Here is an 18,707-nt window from a genome sequence, read left to right on the forward strand (position 1 = left end):
CTTATGTATTTTGGCCTGTTCTTATCTTTAATATCACAATCCAAATCATATTCATAACTCAACGACTATGTAAGATGTCAGATGTGAGATGTCAGATCCACAGAAAGAGAAGGCAGACAAACTGGTTAGTAATTAGGATTTAAAGTTCGATTCTGCTGATTAACGGGGCTCAGCAGGCGCTAACATTAAGATAGCTTTCCTTAATAGCTCGACTCCTTACATGCTTGCTTATAACTTATTTGAAGTTGGGTCTCAGACATTGACAGGGTTGTGTTAAGAACACAGATAGACTAGCTTCTCAGAGTTAACTTGAAGGCTTTAGTTTTTCTTTTAACTTGTTGACTTGTTTTCCTTTGTTTAAAAGCACTTTGTTACCTGTAATGAAAAAGGCTATACAAATAAAGCTATAATTGTTATTATTAGGACAAAAAGGTTTAATCTATGACAACGCATTGTATTTTTAAGGTTTATCATGTTTGTTTTTAGTGTAAAATCTTAATCTGAAAGCATTACTAGTTACTACAGGTGGTGAAAAGGAAATTTTTAAGTACTGAAATGTTATACTTAAGAACAGAACTTGAGTAAATGTACTTTGCTCAGACACGTGACATTTCTGATGTTTTGTGAAACAGGTGATAGGTGAGATGTTGGGCGTGTCAATGGGCAGGTGAGCTTGAGTTGGAGGTAGACAGAGAGGGAGGGAGGGAGAGGGAGAGAGGGAGAGAGAGAGAGGGAGGGAGGGAGGGAGAGGGAGAGAGAGAGAGGGAGTGAGGGAGAGAGAAGAAGGGTATTAAAGCAGGTGCATTTCTGATAATATGGACTTGCAGCGATGGCTTTCTACAAAGTGATCTGTGTGGCAACTCTGCTGACTCTCCTGACACAAGGTAAGAACCCTCCTCACTGTGCACAGAGGATCAAGAATCTTTTAATTAAGTAACAGAAGTTACTTAATTAAAATAAATCAGTATTACATGCAAATGCAAATCCTGCGTTCAGATTAAACTTTACAAAATTGGAGCAATAAAATGTACTAAACCAAAGTGCTCAGTGGATCCTGTCACACTTAATCAAAATATATATCAATTCTATTTATAAAAAGGAGAAGGAAAAATAAAGTATGAAAAGTCCAGGTTTAAAAGTCATTATGTAATCTGTTAAGTTTATGGAATATTTAATGAAATTAAATGGCAATACTACCCAAATGTATTTTTGAAAAGACATTGATCTGCATGTGAGCAGTAATTATTGAAATCAGATAAATGTAATAGAATAAAAATAGTTTTTCACTGAACTCATGGCTTTGTTTAGACTGATTTAAAAGTTATCCTGGATGCATAAAGTGAAATAACACACATTAATTTCCAAGGACTGCTTCACTGTAATAACTGTCTATTCTATTCTGTTCTATCAGATAATTATAAAAAGAATTCAGGAAGCAGCTGCGTGATGTAAATGCTATTTTTCCTGACAGTCAGTATTTGCATTCATTCTTGGAGAAATAGGACCTTTCCTTTTTGCATATACCTTTGTGATTAATAAAGACTTTGATACACTCTAATTGTGGATGTTAGCTTCCTTCTGAAGCAGCTGTGAGATGGACTCTATTAAAGGTGCTGAAGTTCACATTTGTGTGGATTTATGGTGAGATTTATTTCTGACTACAAGTCTTTTCAGTTTCGATTTGCCAACTCTGATGAAGAAAAGCGCGCTTTTCTCATCCCAAAAAGGTTCTGTCAGACGATCCAAAAGGGATCAGAAGAGCAAAAACTCAGGCTCATGCACAGCAGAGGACAGGGCAGGAAGGTTTTGTTAAAATATTGATTGTACTCTCATAGATTGTGATTTTATTTATATTATATATCTATTATATTTATATATTACACCTTTTGTCTATAAATATTACTAAGTTATTCTGCAAAAAGAAATAATATATGTGGGAGAAATTTTGGATGTGCACAATGTTTTAGACATGAGAAGAAATATTGATTAATCATTGGTGCCACATGCACATTTAAAAAGGTTACTTCAGTCATGCCTATATGTGTGCTGACTCAGCAGGGATGAAATTAAATGAGAAAAGTTGATCTACAGGAGAAAAATATCTGACAGCAGTTCAAATGCCTGAGAGCCTTACTGCATGTTATTACTCTATATGTTTTACATTTTGAATTGTGGTCTGTAACTGGATATTTAATAAATAAAATTTAACTCAATGACTCATAGGAGGAAAAAAGACTAAAACTACACTGTACAAATGTTGCTGTAAATTTTACAATAACTTACTGGCAGCTGTTATTTACAGTATCATTACTGTAAATTACATTACAGTATCATTACTGTAATTCCATTCACAGTATCTTTACTGTAGTTTTATTTACACTATAGTTACTGTATTTTCATTCACAGTATTATTACTGTATTTTCGTTTACAGTATAATTACTGTATTTTTATTCACGGTATTATTATTGTATTTTCATTTATTTACAGTATTATTACCATATTGTCATTTACAGTACTTTCATTTACTGTATGTTTTCAATGACTTTTTCTTCACTTCCATTAAAAAAAAATCCACATTTAAAAAACATTTTTTTAACTTACAGTCCAATTTCAGGACAGCAATGCAAACCACATATTTCACCCAAAATGATTACAACATGAACATTTGTCCTTACAATATGCTTTTTAATTTTAAAATATTTACTTATTCAAAGTACAAAGAGACACCTGTGTTCATGTAAAGATTGATGGCAGGATAAAGACCACAGAAGGTACCTGCAGGATGGTACAGCAAGCACAGTTCAATTAGGTGAGCTGAGATTGAAAGGGATTTGGTTTATGACCCAATGCCTGCAAAACATAACATTTTCTAGAAATCAATCCAATAGTTTTTGAGACATGTCATGTCATTTCAGACACCAAAGTCCGTTGGATTCATTCACTTGGGATTCTTGTCTGAAGAAAAAATCTTACAACATTCCATATTGTGATATTAGTTATTTTACGCTATACACAAAAATCGTCTGATTCAAAAACGTGTTGAATCTTCTTTCCTTCTGGTGTTAACATCCATCCCAGTCAGTGTGTTCAAGTGATCACAGAAATCTTTTCATGTGAAGAAATAGCCACTGTTCTTTGAGTTTATCATTGCTGTGTGGGGGTCGGTGATGGTATAGCTCTTATAAGCACATGTGACAGCAAGCAACAGTGGCTTCTAGTAGGGTTCAAGCGTTAATCTCGGATCGAGTCCATAATCGTTCTCACAATGGATAAATGCTCCTGCTTCATGGTTCACTGGTCTTGTGCGACACATTGTCTAAAATTCAGTGGCATTTTCTCCCACCAGTCTTCATACGATCTCACCCAGTCAGAGATGTAAATAGTGACATGGCTTCAGAGCCCTGAAGATGTCAGCTGGAGAATTGCCAAGCTGGTAAGATGTATGGTCTTCATGGCCTGTGTGAAGAATTAAAACATCGTTATTGTATAATTACATTTGTTGTTCAGGCATTTTAAGGAGTGTATAAACCTGAATACCTTGCTATACAAACATTTTATTTCTGATACAGTCCTATCAGATTTGCTGCAGTGCAGGGTATATACAGGAATACGGAAGTAAAATTCAATACCTTTTAAGACCTTTTTCAGGACCTCTACAACATATTTTAAGACTGACGCGCCACTTTAAGCTGTAACTGGTCATGTCAGCAACACACCTTTAAAAGGGAAATTGTGGAGTTTTTAAAAGGAATTTAACGTATCTGTCTCTGTCACAGAGCGACTGGAGCACCGGCATATCTCTCGTTGCTCCGGTGACGAGTCCGACTATGTTTTGAACAATTAGCGGTGGGGTGGGGGTTACGGTAGGTTGTTGTCTTAAAAGTTGCACGCACACTGCTCAGAAATTTTTTTTCTTATCTGTTTGTAAAGGCACATGTGAGAACCCGGTGTGGGCGGAGATAATGAGCAGAGTGCAGCGCATACAGACAAGAAAGCGTCACACACCTTTTCTGTCTGATTAAATTGCACACTTGTGATTATATAATTGCAAGTGACGACATCGCGATTGTGATTGCAATTAGATTAATCGCGCAGCCCTAATATTATTTACATGATGTTACTATATTCATTATAATTTCATATAAAAGTATATTGTATATAGCTATAGCTTACCACTATTATAATATTATTCCAGTTACAGCTGTTTCATTTTGGGGTTGTTGTTTGTGCAAGAAAAATGCTCTAAAAAGTCTCTAACTTTTATTTTAAGCAGGCTACTAAGTCATCAGTAATCATGCCTGTTTATGCAGAACAATGAGTTCAACATTTGAAAAGTTTGCTGTAGCCCATCAAACCTTTTTTAAATGTCCCGCTCCATCCAGATCTGTTCACCATCCATATGGTAGTTATCATGTTGGATATGATGTGAATATTAGTGAGAATGACTGTGGTGCAGTTGAAACAAAAAAATGTAGTTTAAAAGTAAGTTTAATATTAGCTGCATATGGTCATGTGTTTGGACATAATTTCATTAAATACGAAATGAGTGAGATGTTATTAATGTAAAATAGACCTCTAAAAACCTTACTGTCAATTTGAACCTATACACAGGGCCCAGGAGTCCCGCACACCACCGACTGAGCTAAACGTGCGCTCGAGTATCCAAGCATTTCAAATAATTTTACTATGTTCTGGCCCGATTTTTTATGATGAGTTCTCCAGCTGGCTGCCCTCAAGCGATGACAACATTCCGTCTCATCCGCTTCCATTATAAACTCAGAAAAAGCCTGAATTCTTTACCAGAGTAAAATCGCGATAGTGGAAAAAGTATAAAAGATATCAAAAAGTTGAATACAAGTTTAATAGCTTAAAGATTTCTCAACATTTTAAAGTTGAAATGACAAACATAGCTTAAAGTATGCAGAAGTAGGCTTTGAAAGCTGAAGGAGCTTAAAAAGGATTTGAATAGTTCCCCATCTGCTCCCCATTATAAACTCAAAAAAAAGCCTGAAGAGTTCATCAAACCAAAACAGCTGTAGTGAAAAAAGTATAAAAGATATGAAAAAGTTGAATACAACTTTAATAGCTTAAAGATTTGTGAACATTTGAACAAAGTTGAAATGAGAGAAATAGCTGAAAGTATGCAGAAGTAGTAGGCTTTGAAAGCTGAAGCAGCTGAAATATGATTCTCCACTGACTTACATTGTAAGATTAATAGCTTAAAAAGTATAAAAGTTACAAAATAGTTGAATATTTCCCATAATGTCCTTAAAGAGCTCAATATTATGATAGTTGAATGGTTTTTGTAGCACAAAGTATGCTGAAGTTATCAAAGGCCAAAAAAACGTACAGAAGAATAATAATAAAGCTTTGGATAATAAATCATTATTGTTGTATTATTTGTATTTATTTTTCAAGCCATGAATCTAGTTTAGTACAAGTTAACTAGTAAAGTTGAATTGTGCTTGAATTGAAAATTAAAGGCGCTGAATTTATTTTAACACAGACCTATAATTCTGCAACTTAAAGCCACCTTAAAAATTAACTTTCTTATTCTTTTCAGTCTTTCCTTGTAGTAAGAGTTTCTTGTAAGCATGCAATTAAAGTAATATGTGTGGATTTAATTTAAGCCAATTATGTGAACTATAGCTAAGACATATCAGTAAATATAAATACACAATTACTGTATCATAAAGATTTTGTTTGTTTTATGTTTTCAGAGTCTCACTCACAAGTAAGTGGTAAGTCAAAGTTTCTACGGTCACTTTTTTACTTCCGGTCTGTCTGTCTGTCTGTCACTGGGACATTTTTTGTGGACATGTTTTTGGGACGTAAACATGTTGTTAATACCTTCTTTACTGTCTTTTATCTAATTATTTCCCCACTTCGTCTCTCTCTCTCTCCTCAGTCTGTGGTCGACCTACACTCAACACCAAGATTGTTGGAGGACAGGTGGCCACTCCAGGCAGCTGGCCCTGGCAGGCCAGTCTACGAACCTCTGGTGCCCACTTCTGTGCAGGAACCCTCATTAACAATCAATGGGTGATGACTGCTGCTCAGTGCTGCGCAAGGTAAGCAGAGGGTGGTGACAAATAAACCACATGCCATACAGTGGCGTAAACAGGCAGTGGTTCCTAAATTGGGGGCAGGAATCTCTCCAAGCGGTTGCAAGATAAATCTGAGAGGTCTTGATAGGACTGAGAGGACAGATAAAAATATTATTCTGCTACTGAAATTTGACCGATATCACCATCCAAGGAGAAAATGTGTGTTGTTTAAACCTTTGATGATGTGTATCAGCAGACAATGATTTATTTTGAGTGGTCATTAGCCAAAAAGGATGGGTACTGCTTCTCTAAGAGGCAGGGAAAGAAAATTAAAGAGGATTATTCTAGAAAGAGTTTAGGATGCATTTTAGGGTTAATTTTTGAGAGGTCATATTATGCTTTTTGGCCTTTTCCCTCTCCTTTATTTAGTTATAAATCTTTTTTTGTGCATGTAATAGGTTTGCAAAGTGAAAAAGCCCAAAGCCCACCCCAAAGGGAGTTCCCATCTCCCACAGAAAACTCCGCTCTGAAATCCTGAAAACAGCTCGTTTATAGTCCAGCTGTTTCCCTTTCCCCTAATGCAATCTCTAAACCCACTGGCTATCGTCTGACAGCTATTTAACTTTTATTAATTTTGTAAACTGGTTACTGTGAAACAATCCGGTCATAGACGTCTCCCGCTTGATTCTCGCGTCACATGTTGCTAATCGAACTGTCAACATGGGGTTCATCTCAAGTCTCTTATTTGTTGTTTCCTTGCTTAAACCGGAAACTGTTCTTGTTCGACATCTTGCAGACCGTCCCAAAGCTCTTATTTGTGCTCTGAGGAGCAAGAAGCCATCTCTGAGGAGCTATGAGTGAAGATACACGAGTGCCGCTTTGGTGGAAGTCTTTGACAGAAGACACGCCCATTTTATTTATTTAACACAGGGAAAGAAAGCCTGCACATACGATATCACGACTGCATCTGATGAAAGCAGAATAACATCAGGAAAGGACATCACATTTCTGTAAAAGCAAATTTCCTCGTTCCTTCTCTCCTGGCATGATTTCCTTTCAAGTGAGGGAAACATGGATGCAATTAAGAGAATTGAATCAGAATCAGTTTTATTTGCCAGGTATGTGTACACATATGAGGAATTTGACTCAGGATTGTACATTGCTCATGATGTGCTTACTCATACAATAATATAATTATAAAATAAGATACAACATCATAAAAATCATCAGTCAATGACCGATGGGTTCAGAGATTGCCCTTATGCAAACAAATTGTGTCCATTAATGAATCATGCCGTCCAGAGATATAAACATTTCTTGATTCCATGTGTCTTTGTCTCCCTTTGGAGTTTATAGAGTTTAAGCTTTTGGTCTGAGACACAGGGACAGACCTCATGTTTGGGCTGGTTTGTCGCTGCCATGTAAAAAGATGGTTTTGCTGCAAAGGAAAACTCCTGTTAATATTGCAGGTGTTTTTCAGTTTAGAGATGTTCATCCATTATATTCTGTTGATCTCCACACCAACAGATGCAAAGAACATGGACTACATGTGCAGTGCACATGTGAAGTATTAATTCATAATTAAAGGGAACAATTTATGTGATTAGGACTTGATGTCAGGAAAAAAAAGCATATTGAGCACATGAATGACTAAGATGAGGGAATTATTTATAATATTAGGATTCAAATTACTAACTTGTGGAAATGAAATCTCCCTGTTGCAACATCTATTAATCTCCATACAAACTAGATGTGGTTATAATATGGACTTACTGTTTGCTAAAGTGCTCTTGACCACAGTTTTGCTTTTCATGTTTTTGCACTGTTTTGTTTCTCTTCTGATTACCTCAGATCAGGCGTAAGCACAAGAACTCTGACTGTGTATCTGGGTCTCCAGAGTCTAAAGGGATCAAACCCCAATCAAGTGTCTCGGACAGTATCCCAGATCATCATTCATCCCAACTTTAACTCTGGAACTTTTAACAACGACATCTGCCTCCTGAAGCTCTCCTCACCGGTGACTTTCACCACCTACATTCAGCCCGTCTGTCTTGCAGCCACAGGCAGCACCTTCTACAAGGGGACTCTCTCCTGGTCCACCGGCTGGGGCAGTATTGCAACTGGAGGTGGGTCAGAAAGGACCTGGATTACATTTATTTTCAGAGACAAACTAATTACAATGGTGGCAATAACTATGTTTTCTAAGGATTCATCGAGTGATAAGCAGGTTTGAGCCCAAACGCACAACAGTGGAGACCTGACATCAGTTTGCAAGGTGTATTAGCAAAAAGCAGAATAATGTGACTTCCATGGAAGCATGATAGAAAATAAAGGTTATAATCTGTTACACAAAACTAAATTCAAATAAAACTGGTAAATGCAACCACACAGAGACAAGCAGAACCCTCAACATACCGCAATGACCGAAGAGGGACTGAAAACCATTTCTACAAGAGCAAACAAGCGTTGTGGGACACAACCAGGGGACACACATCAGGTATTCAGGACAGGGAAGACTCTCTCAAACACACACACACAGAGGCAGGGAGTAAATGTAAAATGCTTTGTACTTGTATAGCACCTTTCTAGTCTTTTCGACCACTCAAAGCACTTTTATAGTACATCTAACATTCACACTCACTCATACACTGGCCGCCAGGGAAAATTCAGTTCAGTATCTTGCCTAAGGACACTTCAACACGCAACCAGGGGGAGCCAGGGATTGAACCGCCGACCTTCCGATTAACAGCCAACCCGCTCTACCTCCTGAGCCACAGCCGCCCCGCTGGACAGATAATCTATCTATCTCTGGGAGATACACATGATACAGCTCAGTGGCCTGTACTTCGAGGCAAGCTAAGGTGGACAGGTTTTTAAAAGAGTATTTATGATGGATATCAGATGATTTTCAGGCTTTTTCTTGTAAATTTGTGATTATTTCCCCCCTGTAAATTTAACACTTTAACCTCAAAATATTCTTTTGGAAATCTTTCTCGGATTATTACCGCTCTCCCCTGGCTCCATTTTTTGGTTTAACGGACCTAATATGCAGTTGCACCTTTACATCTTAAATCCTATTATGAAACCTGACTTTTCCTGAGTTAAATCTGAGTAGGTTGAACTCTATGAAGGGTAGCAACAATTTGAAAAGATGTGAACATTTGTTTATTAACCTGAATTTGTGTCTCTTCAGTGTCCCTTCCTTTCCCACAAAACCTAATGGAGGTGCAGCTGCCGATTGTAGGAAACAGAGAGTGTACCTGTAACTACGGAGTGAGCTTGATCACAAACAACAAGATGTGCACTGGGTTCAGTGCTGGAGGAAAGGACGTCTGTCAGGTGATCATTTGTACGCCTGTGTTTGTGTCAAATTTGACCTTCTGCAAAGATTCTTTCTCCTAAATGTTTCTCTCCTTTAAGGGGGATGGAGGAGGTCCGCTGGTGAGCAAGCAGGGCGGTCGCTGGATCCAGTCGGGAATCGTGAGTTTTACCAGTAGTAAGGGCTGTGCCCAGCCTAATATCCCATCAGGCTACACCCGGGTGTCCCAGTATCAGTCCTGGATCAACAGCCAGATCACCAGCAACCAGCCAGGCTTCATCACCTTTAAATCCACTGGGACCGACGGTGACCTCAGCATAAGCTGTCCTGCCACGCCACCCCCAGCAGCCCAAGGTAAGTGCCTACCACGTCCAGACTTTGATTTTTAACTTTACATTTCGCCTTGGAAAGCTTATTAGATATTTTCTTCTTCTTCTAACAAACAGTTTCATATTCTGTTTCAGAATGTATTTGAATGGAGATGTGTTCATTTACTGTTTTACATAATGAAGTGCTTGTTTTCGTGGTCATAATGAGTTCAAGAAGAATTTTGAAAATACCTGCAAACTCCTTTTCTGTAAGTGGAAGATGATTTTCCTGTCTGTTAGCTGAGAGAGGACAGGGTTTAAAGTCACTTATCAAAAAGCTTTGTGTTTGAATGTGTTTAGTGATAAAAGTGATCACAAAAGTCCTCCCATGTAAATTAAGCATGACGCATTTTATATTTACAAATAAATTGGTGTTTCGAGCAAGTGAGTCTCACTTACAACTAGATGCTAAGTCAAAGTGCCACTGTCCATCTGTCATTTGGATGTTTTAAACATGTTGTTGGACGTGAACATTTGAAAATAGTTTCATTATTGTTAGTATTTGCTGTGAACCCCGTCTCTCTTGATCGTCTCTCTCCTCAGTTTGTGGTCAGCCAACACTCAACACCAGGATTGTTGGAGGACAGGTGGCCTCTGCAGGCAGCTGGCCCTGGCAGGCCAGTCTGCAAACCTCTGGCTCCCACTTCTGCGCAGGAACCCTCATTAACAATGACTGGGTGCTGACTGCTGCTCAATGCTGCTCAAGGTAAGCAGAGAGGGTAGGGCATCGACAAAAAACCACATGCCGTTCAGCCTGTCTAAGGTAGTGGTTCCCAACTTGGGGGCAGGAATCTCTCCAGGGGGTCGCAGGATAAATTGAAAAGGTCTTAAGAGGATTGACAGGACAGGACAGATGAAAAATATTATTACGCTACTGTGTTGTTTTAACATGTGATGATGTGTAGCAAGCAGAAAATGATTGTCGGAAGCTCCGTCTTAAACCAAACTCTTATCCAGTTTTAATCCACTCTTTTTCGTTACAATTTTTATATCCTTTTTATTTAACTTAAGTTCTTAACTTAAGTTTTACGTGTGTTAAGGATTTTAGTCATCCAACATGGATTTTAAGCTAGATGACCTTAAAAACGCGATCAACGCTACTGATTGCAACAAAGCTCCGGTGACTATGCAAGCTGAGATAACTCTGCCACATGAGGACTGCACACTCCTTAAGAAAGCGAACAAGAAGATTGCTGACCTTAAGGAGCCACCACGGCTGACATTTTAAAAAAAACTCCAGGACCTGATGCCGTCGCTCCCGTCCTCCATCACAAGAGTGATAGTCCATGTCGGAACAAATGACACAGCTCTTCAGCAGTCTGAGCTGACAAAATCAGATTTTAACCATTTTCTTAACTTTTTACAGCAGTGTGGAAAGTCCGTTTTTATCTCTGGTCCCATTCCCACAGTTGGTCGCGGTGCTGGCCGCTTCAGTAGACTCCTTGGCCTCCACGACTGGCTCCAGTCCGCCTGCAGGGCTCATCGTGTGTTATGTATATAACTTTAATATTTTCTGGCAAAGAATGTCTCTTTTTACAGATGGACTTCACCCAAACAAACGGGGCTCAGAAATGTTAGCTGCGCACATACAGCATGTGGTGCGGGTCCACACATGACTTACGTGAATGACTAATCATTCATGCAGCACACCTGGACACACCACCGCTCACTGAACAGATCTCTGCCTCACTGCCACAAACAACTGTCTCCACCTGCTGGCATGTAAAACGATCTGCTCCCAGCGCTGTTCCACAGACTTCTATTCCTGTCATCATCACGCATAGACCAGTAAACCGAAACGTGCACATCCCACACAGAAATATTAGTAATCTCTTAAGGATTAGGACAACTGCACCAACTCCAGCACCCAGAACAAACTCATTTAAAATGGCTCTCTTTAATGTGAGATCACTGTCAAGTAAGACTTTTATCTTAAATGATTTTATCTTGTCTGCAAATCTAGATTTTATGTTTTTAACTGAATCCTGGTTGCAGATGAATGACTATAGCCAGCTAGCTGAACTGTGTCCGCCTCAATATGATTGTTTTAGTCAACCGAGGGTCAGTGGTCGTGGTGGTGGGCTAGTGAGCGTGTATAGGAAAAATTTTAAATGTCATCAAGTACGCTGTGATGAATTTAACTCCTTTGAAGTTCTGATTCTTAAAGTTAGAGGGCTGCAACCTATCATATTCGTTATAATTAACTGCCTGGAGGATTTTTATCAGAACTTCCTGAATTTTTATCTACTCTGGTTTTAAATTATGACAGAATTGTTCTTTGTGGAGATTTTAATATTCATGTTGATGACCCCAACAATGTTAATGCAACTAACTTAAATTTAAACTTTAAATATGGCCACTTCTTTTAACTTCAAACAACATGTCAAAGGGCAAACACATAACCGTGGTCATACACTGGACTTGGTTTTTACCCTGGGTGTCAGCATTTCCTCTGTGGAATTAGTGGACATGACCATATCTGACCACAGATGTATTGTTTTTAGCTGCGATTCGCCTGTTACTCATGCCGCCTCACCAAGCTCCGTGTGTTGTCGCATCTTTAATGAACAAAGTGTTTCAAAGTTTTGCGCATTCTTTCAGAGCCAAAGCCAACACCTGTCTGATTCCAACACCAACAATCTGGTCGATCACTTCAATCATATCTGCTTGTCACTAAATATTATTGCTCCTCTAAAGGTTAGGCCTACGTCTAAAGCTAGTAAGCAACCCTGGATAAATGACAGCATTCGCAGCCTAAAAAGGGAATGCAGGAAAGCAGAGCGCAGATGGAAAAAATCCAATCTCCAAGTCCATTACCTCAGTCTGAAGGATTTATTAATTAACTACAATAACATGGTTAAGGATGCGAGAACACACTATTTTTCTGAACTCATTACTACACATAAACACAATCCCAGGTTTCTGTTTAAGACTGTGGATCAGCTGGTAAACCCAACCCCTCCTTGTGCCTCAGCTGGAAGTAATGATGACTGTGAATTGTTTTTATCTTATTTTACCAATAAGGTGGTGTCAATCAGAGCCTCTATTACCCCCGCGGCCTCTTACTCAGAGGTTCGTTACCAGCAACAAGAGAGTTTTAACCAGTTTTATCCCATCGACTTGTCTGAACTTTTAAAAACAGTATCACAAATGAGAGTGTCCTCCGGCCCACTTGATGTAATACCTACAAAATTTCTACTGAAAGTAATAGATTCTGTTGGGCCCCATTTGATCTCTGTTTTCAACAGCTCCCTATCTACTGGTTGTGTCCCTGATTATTTTAAAATGGCTTGCGTGAACCAACTTTTGAAGAAACCTGGTTTAGATCCCTCCCTCCCACATAATTGTAGACCAATTTCAAAACTGCCTTTTATTGCAAAGATTCTAGAAAGAATTGTGTCCAAACAGCTGCTCACTGTCCTGGAAAATAACAAATTATTTGAAAAGTTTCAGTCTGGTTTCAGGAAGTACCACAGCACTGAGACTGCCCTGCTTAAAGTCACCCATGACCTTTTAATATCTGCTGATGAAGGCATGTGCTCAGTCCTGGTACTCCTGGACCTTAGCGCTGCTTTTGACACCTTTGATCACAACATCATAGTACCTTACTACCCCACCAGAGCACTGCGCTCCCAGAATGCAGGGTTACTTGTGGTTCCTAGAGTCTCCAAAAGTAGACTAGGAGCCAGAGCGTTCAGCTATCAAGCTCCTCTCCTGTGGAACCAGGTTCCAGTTTGGGTTCAGGAGGCAGACACCATCTCCACATTTAAGAGTAGGCTTAAGACTTTCCTCTTTGATAAAGCTTATAGTTAGGGCTGGCTCAGGTGAGTCCTGAACCATCCCTTAGTTATGCTGCTATAGGCCTAGACTGCCGGGGAATTTCCTATGATGCACTGAGCTCCTCTCTCCTCTACTTTCTCTCCATCTGTATGCAACCTCATCCCATTATTGCATGTTACTAACACAACTTCTCCCCTTTCTGGTAGTCTTGTGCTTTCTCGTCCCTCTCCTCTCTCCTCTTATCACTTCCTGCAGGTGTTTCTGGCTCTGGAGCTGTGGAGTCTGGATCTGTGAATCACCTGTTGCCCCCGTGTTCCTGCTCGACACCCTCTGCTGCAACGACTATTGTTGCTAGTCTTATTGTTATTATTGTTATTATAATAATTAACATTAAGATTTTTATCATTAACACTACTATACATATCTGTACCATTTTTCATTTAGTCTATAGCAACATTACCTTTACTGTCTGTACATCTGTGTGTGTATATTGTGTAGGCTGCCTCCGTCCCCTCTCTCTCCTTCCATCCCTCTATTTTTCTCTCTGTTCCTCTCTCTCCCCTCTCTCTCCTTCCTCCCTTGCCCTCTCTCTCTAACTTGCCCTCTCTCTCTCTCTCTCCTTCACCCCCAACCGGTCGAGGCAGATGGCCGCCCACCCTGAGCCATGGTTCTGCTCGAGCTTTCTGCCTCTTAAAGGAAGTTTTTCCTTGCCTCTGTCGCCTAGTGCTTGCTCTTTAGTGGGAACTGTTGGGCTTCTGTAAATAACATCATAGAGTACGGTCTAGACCTGCTCTATGATGAAAAGCGCTGTGAGATAACTGTTGTTGTGATTTGAAGCTATATAAATAAAATTGAATTGAATTGAATTGAATCATGTTAGACAGAGTGAGGCACTGGGTGGGGATCTCTGGTACTGCTCTAGAATGGTTTTCATCCTACCTGTCAAATAGGAAGTTTTGCGTGTCTGTAAACAACTATGTCTCTTTGTTCTGTCCAGTTAAATATGGTGTACCTCAGGGGTCGGTCTTAGGACCCATTTTGTTTTCCTTGTGTCTGCTTCCCCTTGGACATATTATCCATATACAAAGTATTTCTTTTCATATTTATGCTGATGACACACAAATATACTTGCCCGTCAGATCCACAGATCCCTTGAATGCTGAGTTCACTTAACAACTGCCTTTGTGAAGTTAAACAATGGATGTCAAATAATTTCCTCCAGCTCAACTCAGACAAAACAGAAATCCTGGTCATCGGGTCTCAGCAGATGGCAAAACAAATCCTGCCATCTGCTGGATCCCTAGTAAATCATATTAAGCCTGTGGCAAAGAACCTTGGTGTTTGGTTTGATAGTAATTTAAATTTCGAGCAGCACACCACAGAGCTTGTTCAATCATGTTTTTATCAACTTAGAAATATAGCTAAAATTTGATCTATGTTAACTTTTAAGGACACCGAGACCATTTTACACGCCTTCATCTCATCACGCCTGGATTATTGCAACAGCCTTTTCACCTGTTTAACCCAAAAATCTACTGATCGACTCCAGACTGTCCAGAACTCAGCTGCCAGGCTTTTAACCAGAACAAAGAAATATGACCACATTACTCCTATTTTAGCTTCATTACACAGGCTCCCAGTATGTTTTAGAATTGACTTTAAAATTCTATTGATCACTTTTAAAGCTCTTCATGGCCTCTCGCCTTGTTATATTTCTGACCTTTTAGTCCCAAACGCACCAGCACGTACCTTGAGATCCTCTCTCTCTGGAACAGCCTGCCCGAGGAAATCAGGTCGGCTGAGTCAGTGAACTCTTTTAAGTCCCTTCTTAAAACACACTTTTATAGGAGAGCCTTTCCCGATCTTATTTGACTTTATTTTATCCCTTTTATTTTATTCTATTTTACTAATTTTATATTTATCTTAAACATGTATTTTAGTCTTTTGAATGTTTTCTTGCTTTTATCTTGTATTGTTTTTGAAAGTTGTGCTACTCTGCCATCTTGCCAACCGTCCCAAAGCTCTTTTTTGTGCATCAAGGAGCAATCTCTGAGGTGCTGTCTTGGCGGAAGTCTTTTACTGACCGACTCTCCTCTTTATTTGATAGCTGTTATTAAATACAGATGCAGCACCAATGTGTCCCTGAGAAAGACACTTAACCCCTAGTTGCTCTAGAGGCATGCCACCTCGGACATAAAAAGCAATTGTAAATTGCTTTGGGAAAAAAATGAATGATGTAAATGTAGAAATTATTCTGTGCCTCTGAGCAGTACATACAGACTGTGCGTGTGTTTGTTAAGACACCACAGAGAGTAGACCTGAGTAGGACGTTGCTTCAAGTGACGCTTTGGAGGAAAGAATGCCTCATGTCTCTAATAACAAATTTCCTCATTCCGCCTCTTCTCACATGATTGCGTAAGTCCATGCATCCCTGGTGGGCAGGACTAAGACACAAGGAAAAGACGCAAGTGAGGGAAACGTGGATGCAAGAAAGATAATTGAGAAGCACCCATTGACCGCTGCATGTAAAAGGAAGTCTTGGCCTGGATATAAGCTAGCCACACCAGGAGCCAGAACATTGTCTGTTGCTCCCAGAGGCTAAATCCTCATCAGTCGATGAACGATGGGTTCAGAGATTGCCCTCATGCAAACAAGTTGTGTCCATTAATGAATCATGCCGTCCAGAGATAAAGACATTTCTTATTTCCATGTGTCTTTGTCTCCCTTTGGAGTTTATAGAGTTTAAGCTTTTGGTCTGAGACACAGGGACAGACCTCATGTTTGGGCTGGTTTGTCGCTGCCATGTAAAAAGATGGTTTTGCTGTAAAGGAAAACTCCTGTTGATATTGCAGGTGTTTTTCGGTTTAGAGATGTTAATCCATTATATTCTGTTGATCTCCACACCAACAGATGCAAAGAACATGGACTACATGTGCAGTGCACATGTGAAGTATTAATTCATAATTAAAGGGAACAATTTATGTAATTAGGACTTGAGATCTTGAAAAAAGCATAGCACTGTTTTGTTTCTCTTCTGATTACCTCAGATCAGGCGTAAGCACAAGCTCTCTGACTGTGTCTCTGGGTCTCCAGAGTCTACAGGGATCAAACCCCAATCAAGTGTCTCGGACAGTATCACAGATCATCATTCATCCCAACTTTAACTCTGGAACTTTTGAAAACGACATCTGCCTCCTGAAGCTCTCCTCACCCGTGACTTTCACCACCTACATTCAGCCCGTCTGTCTGGCAGCCACAGGCAGCACCTTCTACAAGGGGACTGTCTCCTGGTCCACCGGCTGGGGCAATGTTGGAACTGGAGGTGAGACTCTCTCAAACACACACAGAGGCAGGGAGATACAGATGTGATACAGATCAGTGGCCTGTACTACGAGGCAAGCTAAGGTGGACAGGTTTTAAAAAGAGGTTCTCTCATAGTTTTATGATGGATGTCAGATGATATTCAGGTTTTTCTTGTAGATTTGTGATTATTTCTCCCCCGTAAATTCAACACTTTATCCTCAGAAAATATTCTTTTGGAAATTTTTCTCCGATTGCTACCCCTCTCCCCTGGCTCCATTTTATTGTTTAACGGACCTAATATGCAGTTGCACCTTTACATCTTAAATCCTATTATGAAACCTGACTTTTCCTGAGTTAAATCTGAGTAGGTTGAACTCTACGAAGGGTAGCACAGGCCTCAGTGTTCACAAAGTTACTCCTTTAGCTACCCGGAAAAGCCAGTTATCTTGCTTTATTGTACAGGCCACTGGTAGAGAAATTTAAAAAAGATGGGAAAACGGAAAGTAGACGTCAAAATCGTGACATGAATGTAGGTATTAAGAATTGTTCACATCCTTGTGTTGTTAGACTGCACACAGTATAACACCAGTATGCTTTATTAAAATACAATATCTTTGTTTCATTGACTTAGAAAGATGAAAACAAATCTCAGGGAAAAAAGGATGAAGTGAATATCCTTTTCATAAATCTTAGATCTCTAGAGTTATCTTTGATCAGGACATGTCGTTTAAGTCTCACATTAAATAAATTTCAAGGACCGCCTTTTTTCACCTACGTAATATTGCAAAAATCAGGAACATCCTGTCTAAAAATGATGCAGAAAAACTAGTCCATGCATTTTGTTACTTGTAGGCTGGATTACTGCAATTTCTTATTATCAGGCTGCTCGAAAAAGTCCATTAAGACTCTTCAGCTGATCCAGAATGCTGCAGCACGTGTTCTGACAGGAACCAGGAAAAGAGATCACATTTCTCCTGTTTTAGCTTCTCTGCATTGGCTTCCAGTGAAATCCAGAATAGAATTTAAAATCATTCTTCTTACCTACAAAGCTCTTAATGGTCAGGCACCATCTTTTCTTAAAGAGCTCATAGTACCTTACTACCCCACCAGAGCACTGCGCTCCCAGAATGCAGGGTTACTTGTGGTTCCCAGAGTCTCCAAAAGTAGACTAGGAGCCAGAGCGTTCAGCTATCAAGCTCCTCTCCTGTGGAACCAGGTTCCAGTTTGGGTTCAGGAGGCAGACACCATCTCCACATTTAAGAGTAGGCTTAAGACTTTCCTCTTTGATAAAGCTTATAGTTAGGGCTGGCTCAGGTTAGTCCTGAACATCCCTTAGTTATGTTACTGCTCGAGTGCCACTGGTATAAGTATTAATAATCCTATTATTTTATTATCATTAATATAAGTAAAATGATCAATAACATTATTCATTTCTTGTCTGCACCACAACCACTTTTACTGTATATGTTTTTCTACAGCATGTGGTAATTGTGTTGCATCACCCTCTCACCCTCTCTCACTCTCTTTCGCTTTCCAACGCTCTCTCTCTCTCTCTCTCTCTCTCTCTCTCTCTCTCAACCCCAACTGGTCGAGAACATGAGTTGATCGAGGTCTCTATACCTCCTAAAAGAGAGTCTTTTCTTGCCTCAAGTGTTAATAATAATATAAAGAGTACAGTCTTGACCTGCTCTATATGAAAAGTGAAATGAGATAACTTTTGTTATGAATTGGTTATTTTCGTTATATAAAATGAATTTGAAGTACTGGAAGTGTTTTGCAGTTTGGTGGGGGACCTGTCCTTTGGTTTAACAATAGAGTTACTCATTGTCCCTTTAATGGGCTAAGATATTGAAAAACGGCTGACATGGTCCTTTAAGTTCAAGTAGTGA

At 39.5% G+C, this 18,707-nt stretch overlaps 1 protein-coding gene across 1 annotated transcript in view; it reads left to right on the forward strand.

The window, feature by feature from the left end:
* The first annotated feature begins 767 nt into the window (after positions 1-767).
* Positions 768-18,707, forward strand: part of LOC119896540 (transmembrane protease serine 9-like) — a 33,766-nt gene continuing 15,826 nt past the window's right edge. Inside the window, exons 1-8 of the mRNA XM_038710005.1 lie at positions 768-884; positions 5,722-5,742; positions 5,910-6,072; positions 7,900-8,174; positions 9,242-9,387; positions 9,469-9,721; positions 10,279-10,441; positions 16,563-16,837. Of these exons, the coding sequence (XP_038565933.1) occupies positions 830-884; positions 5,722-5,742; positions 5,910-6,072; positions 7,900-8,174; positions 9,242-9,387; positions 9,469-9,721; positions 10,279-10,441; positions 16,563-16,837 (1,351 nt within the window). The 5' untranslated portion in view covers positions 768-829. The remainder of the gene's footprint in view (positions 885-5,721; positions 5,743-5,909; positions 6,073-7,899; positions 8,175-9,241; positions 9,388-9,468; positions 9,722-10,278; positions 10,442-16,562; positions 16,838-18,707) is intronic.

Source organism: Micropterus salmoides, unplaced genomic scaffold (genome assembly GCF_014851395.1).
Source record: "Micropterus salmoides isolate LMB-PRFRI ecotype aquatic unplaced genomic scaffold, ASM1485139v1 Ms_hic_scaffold_10, whole genome shotgun sequence".
NCBI lineage: Eukaryota > Metazoa > Chordata > Actinopteri > Centrarchiformes > Centrarchidae > Micropterus > Micropterus salmoides.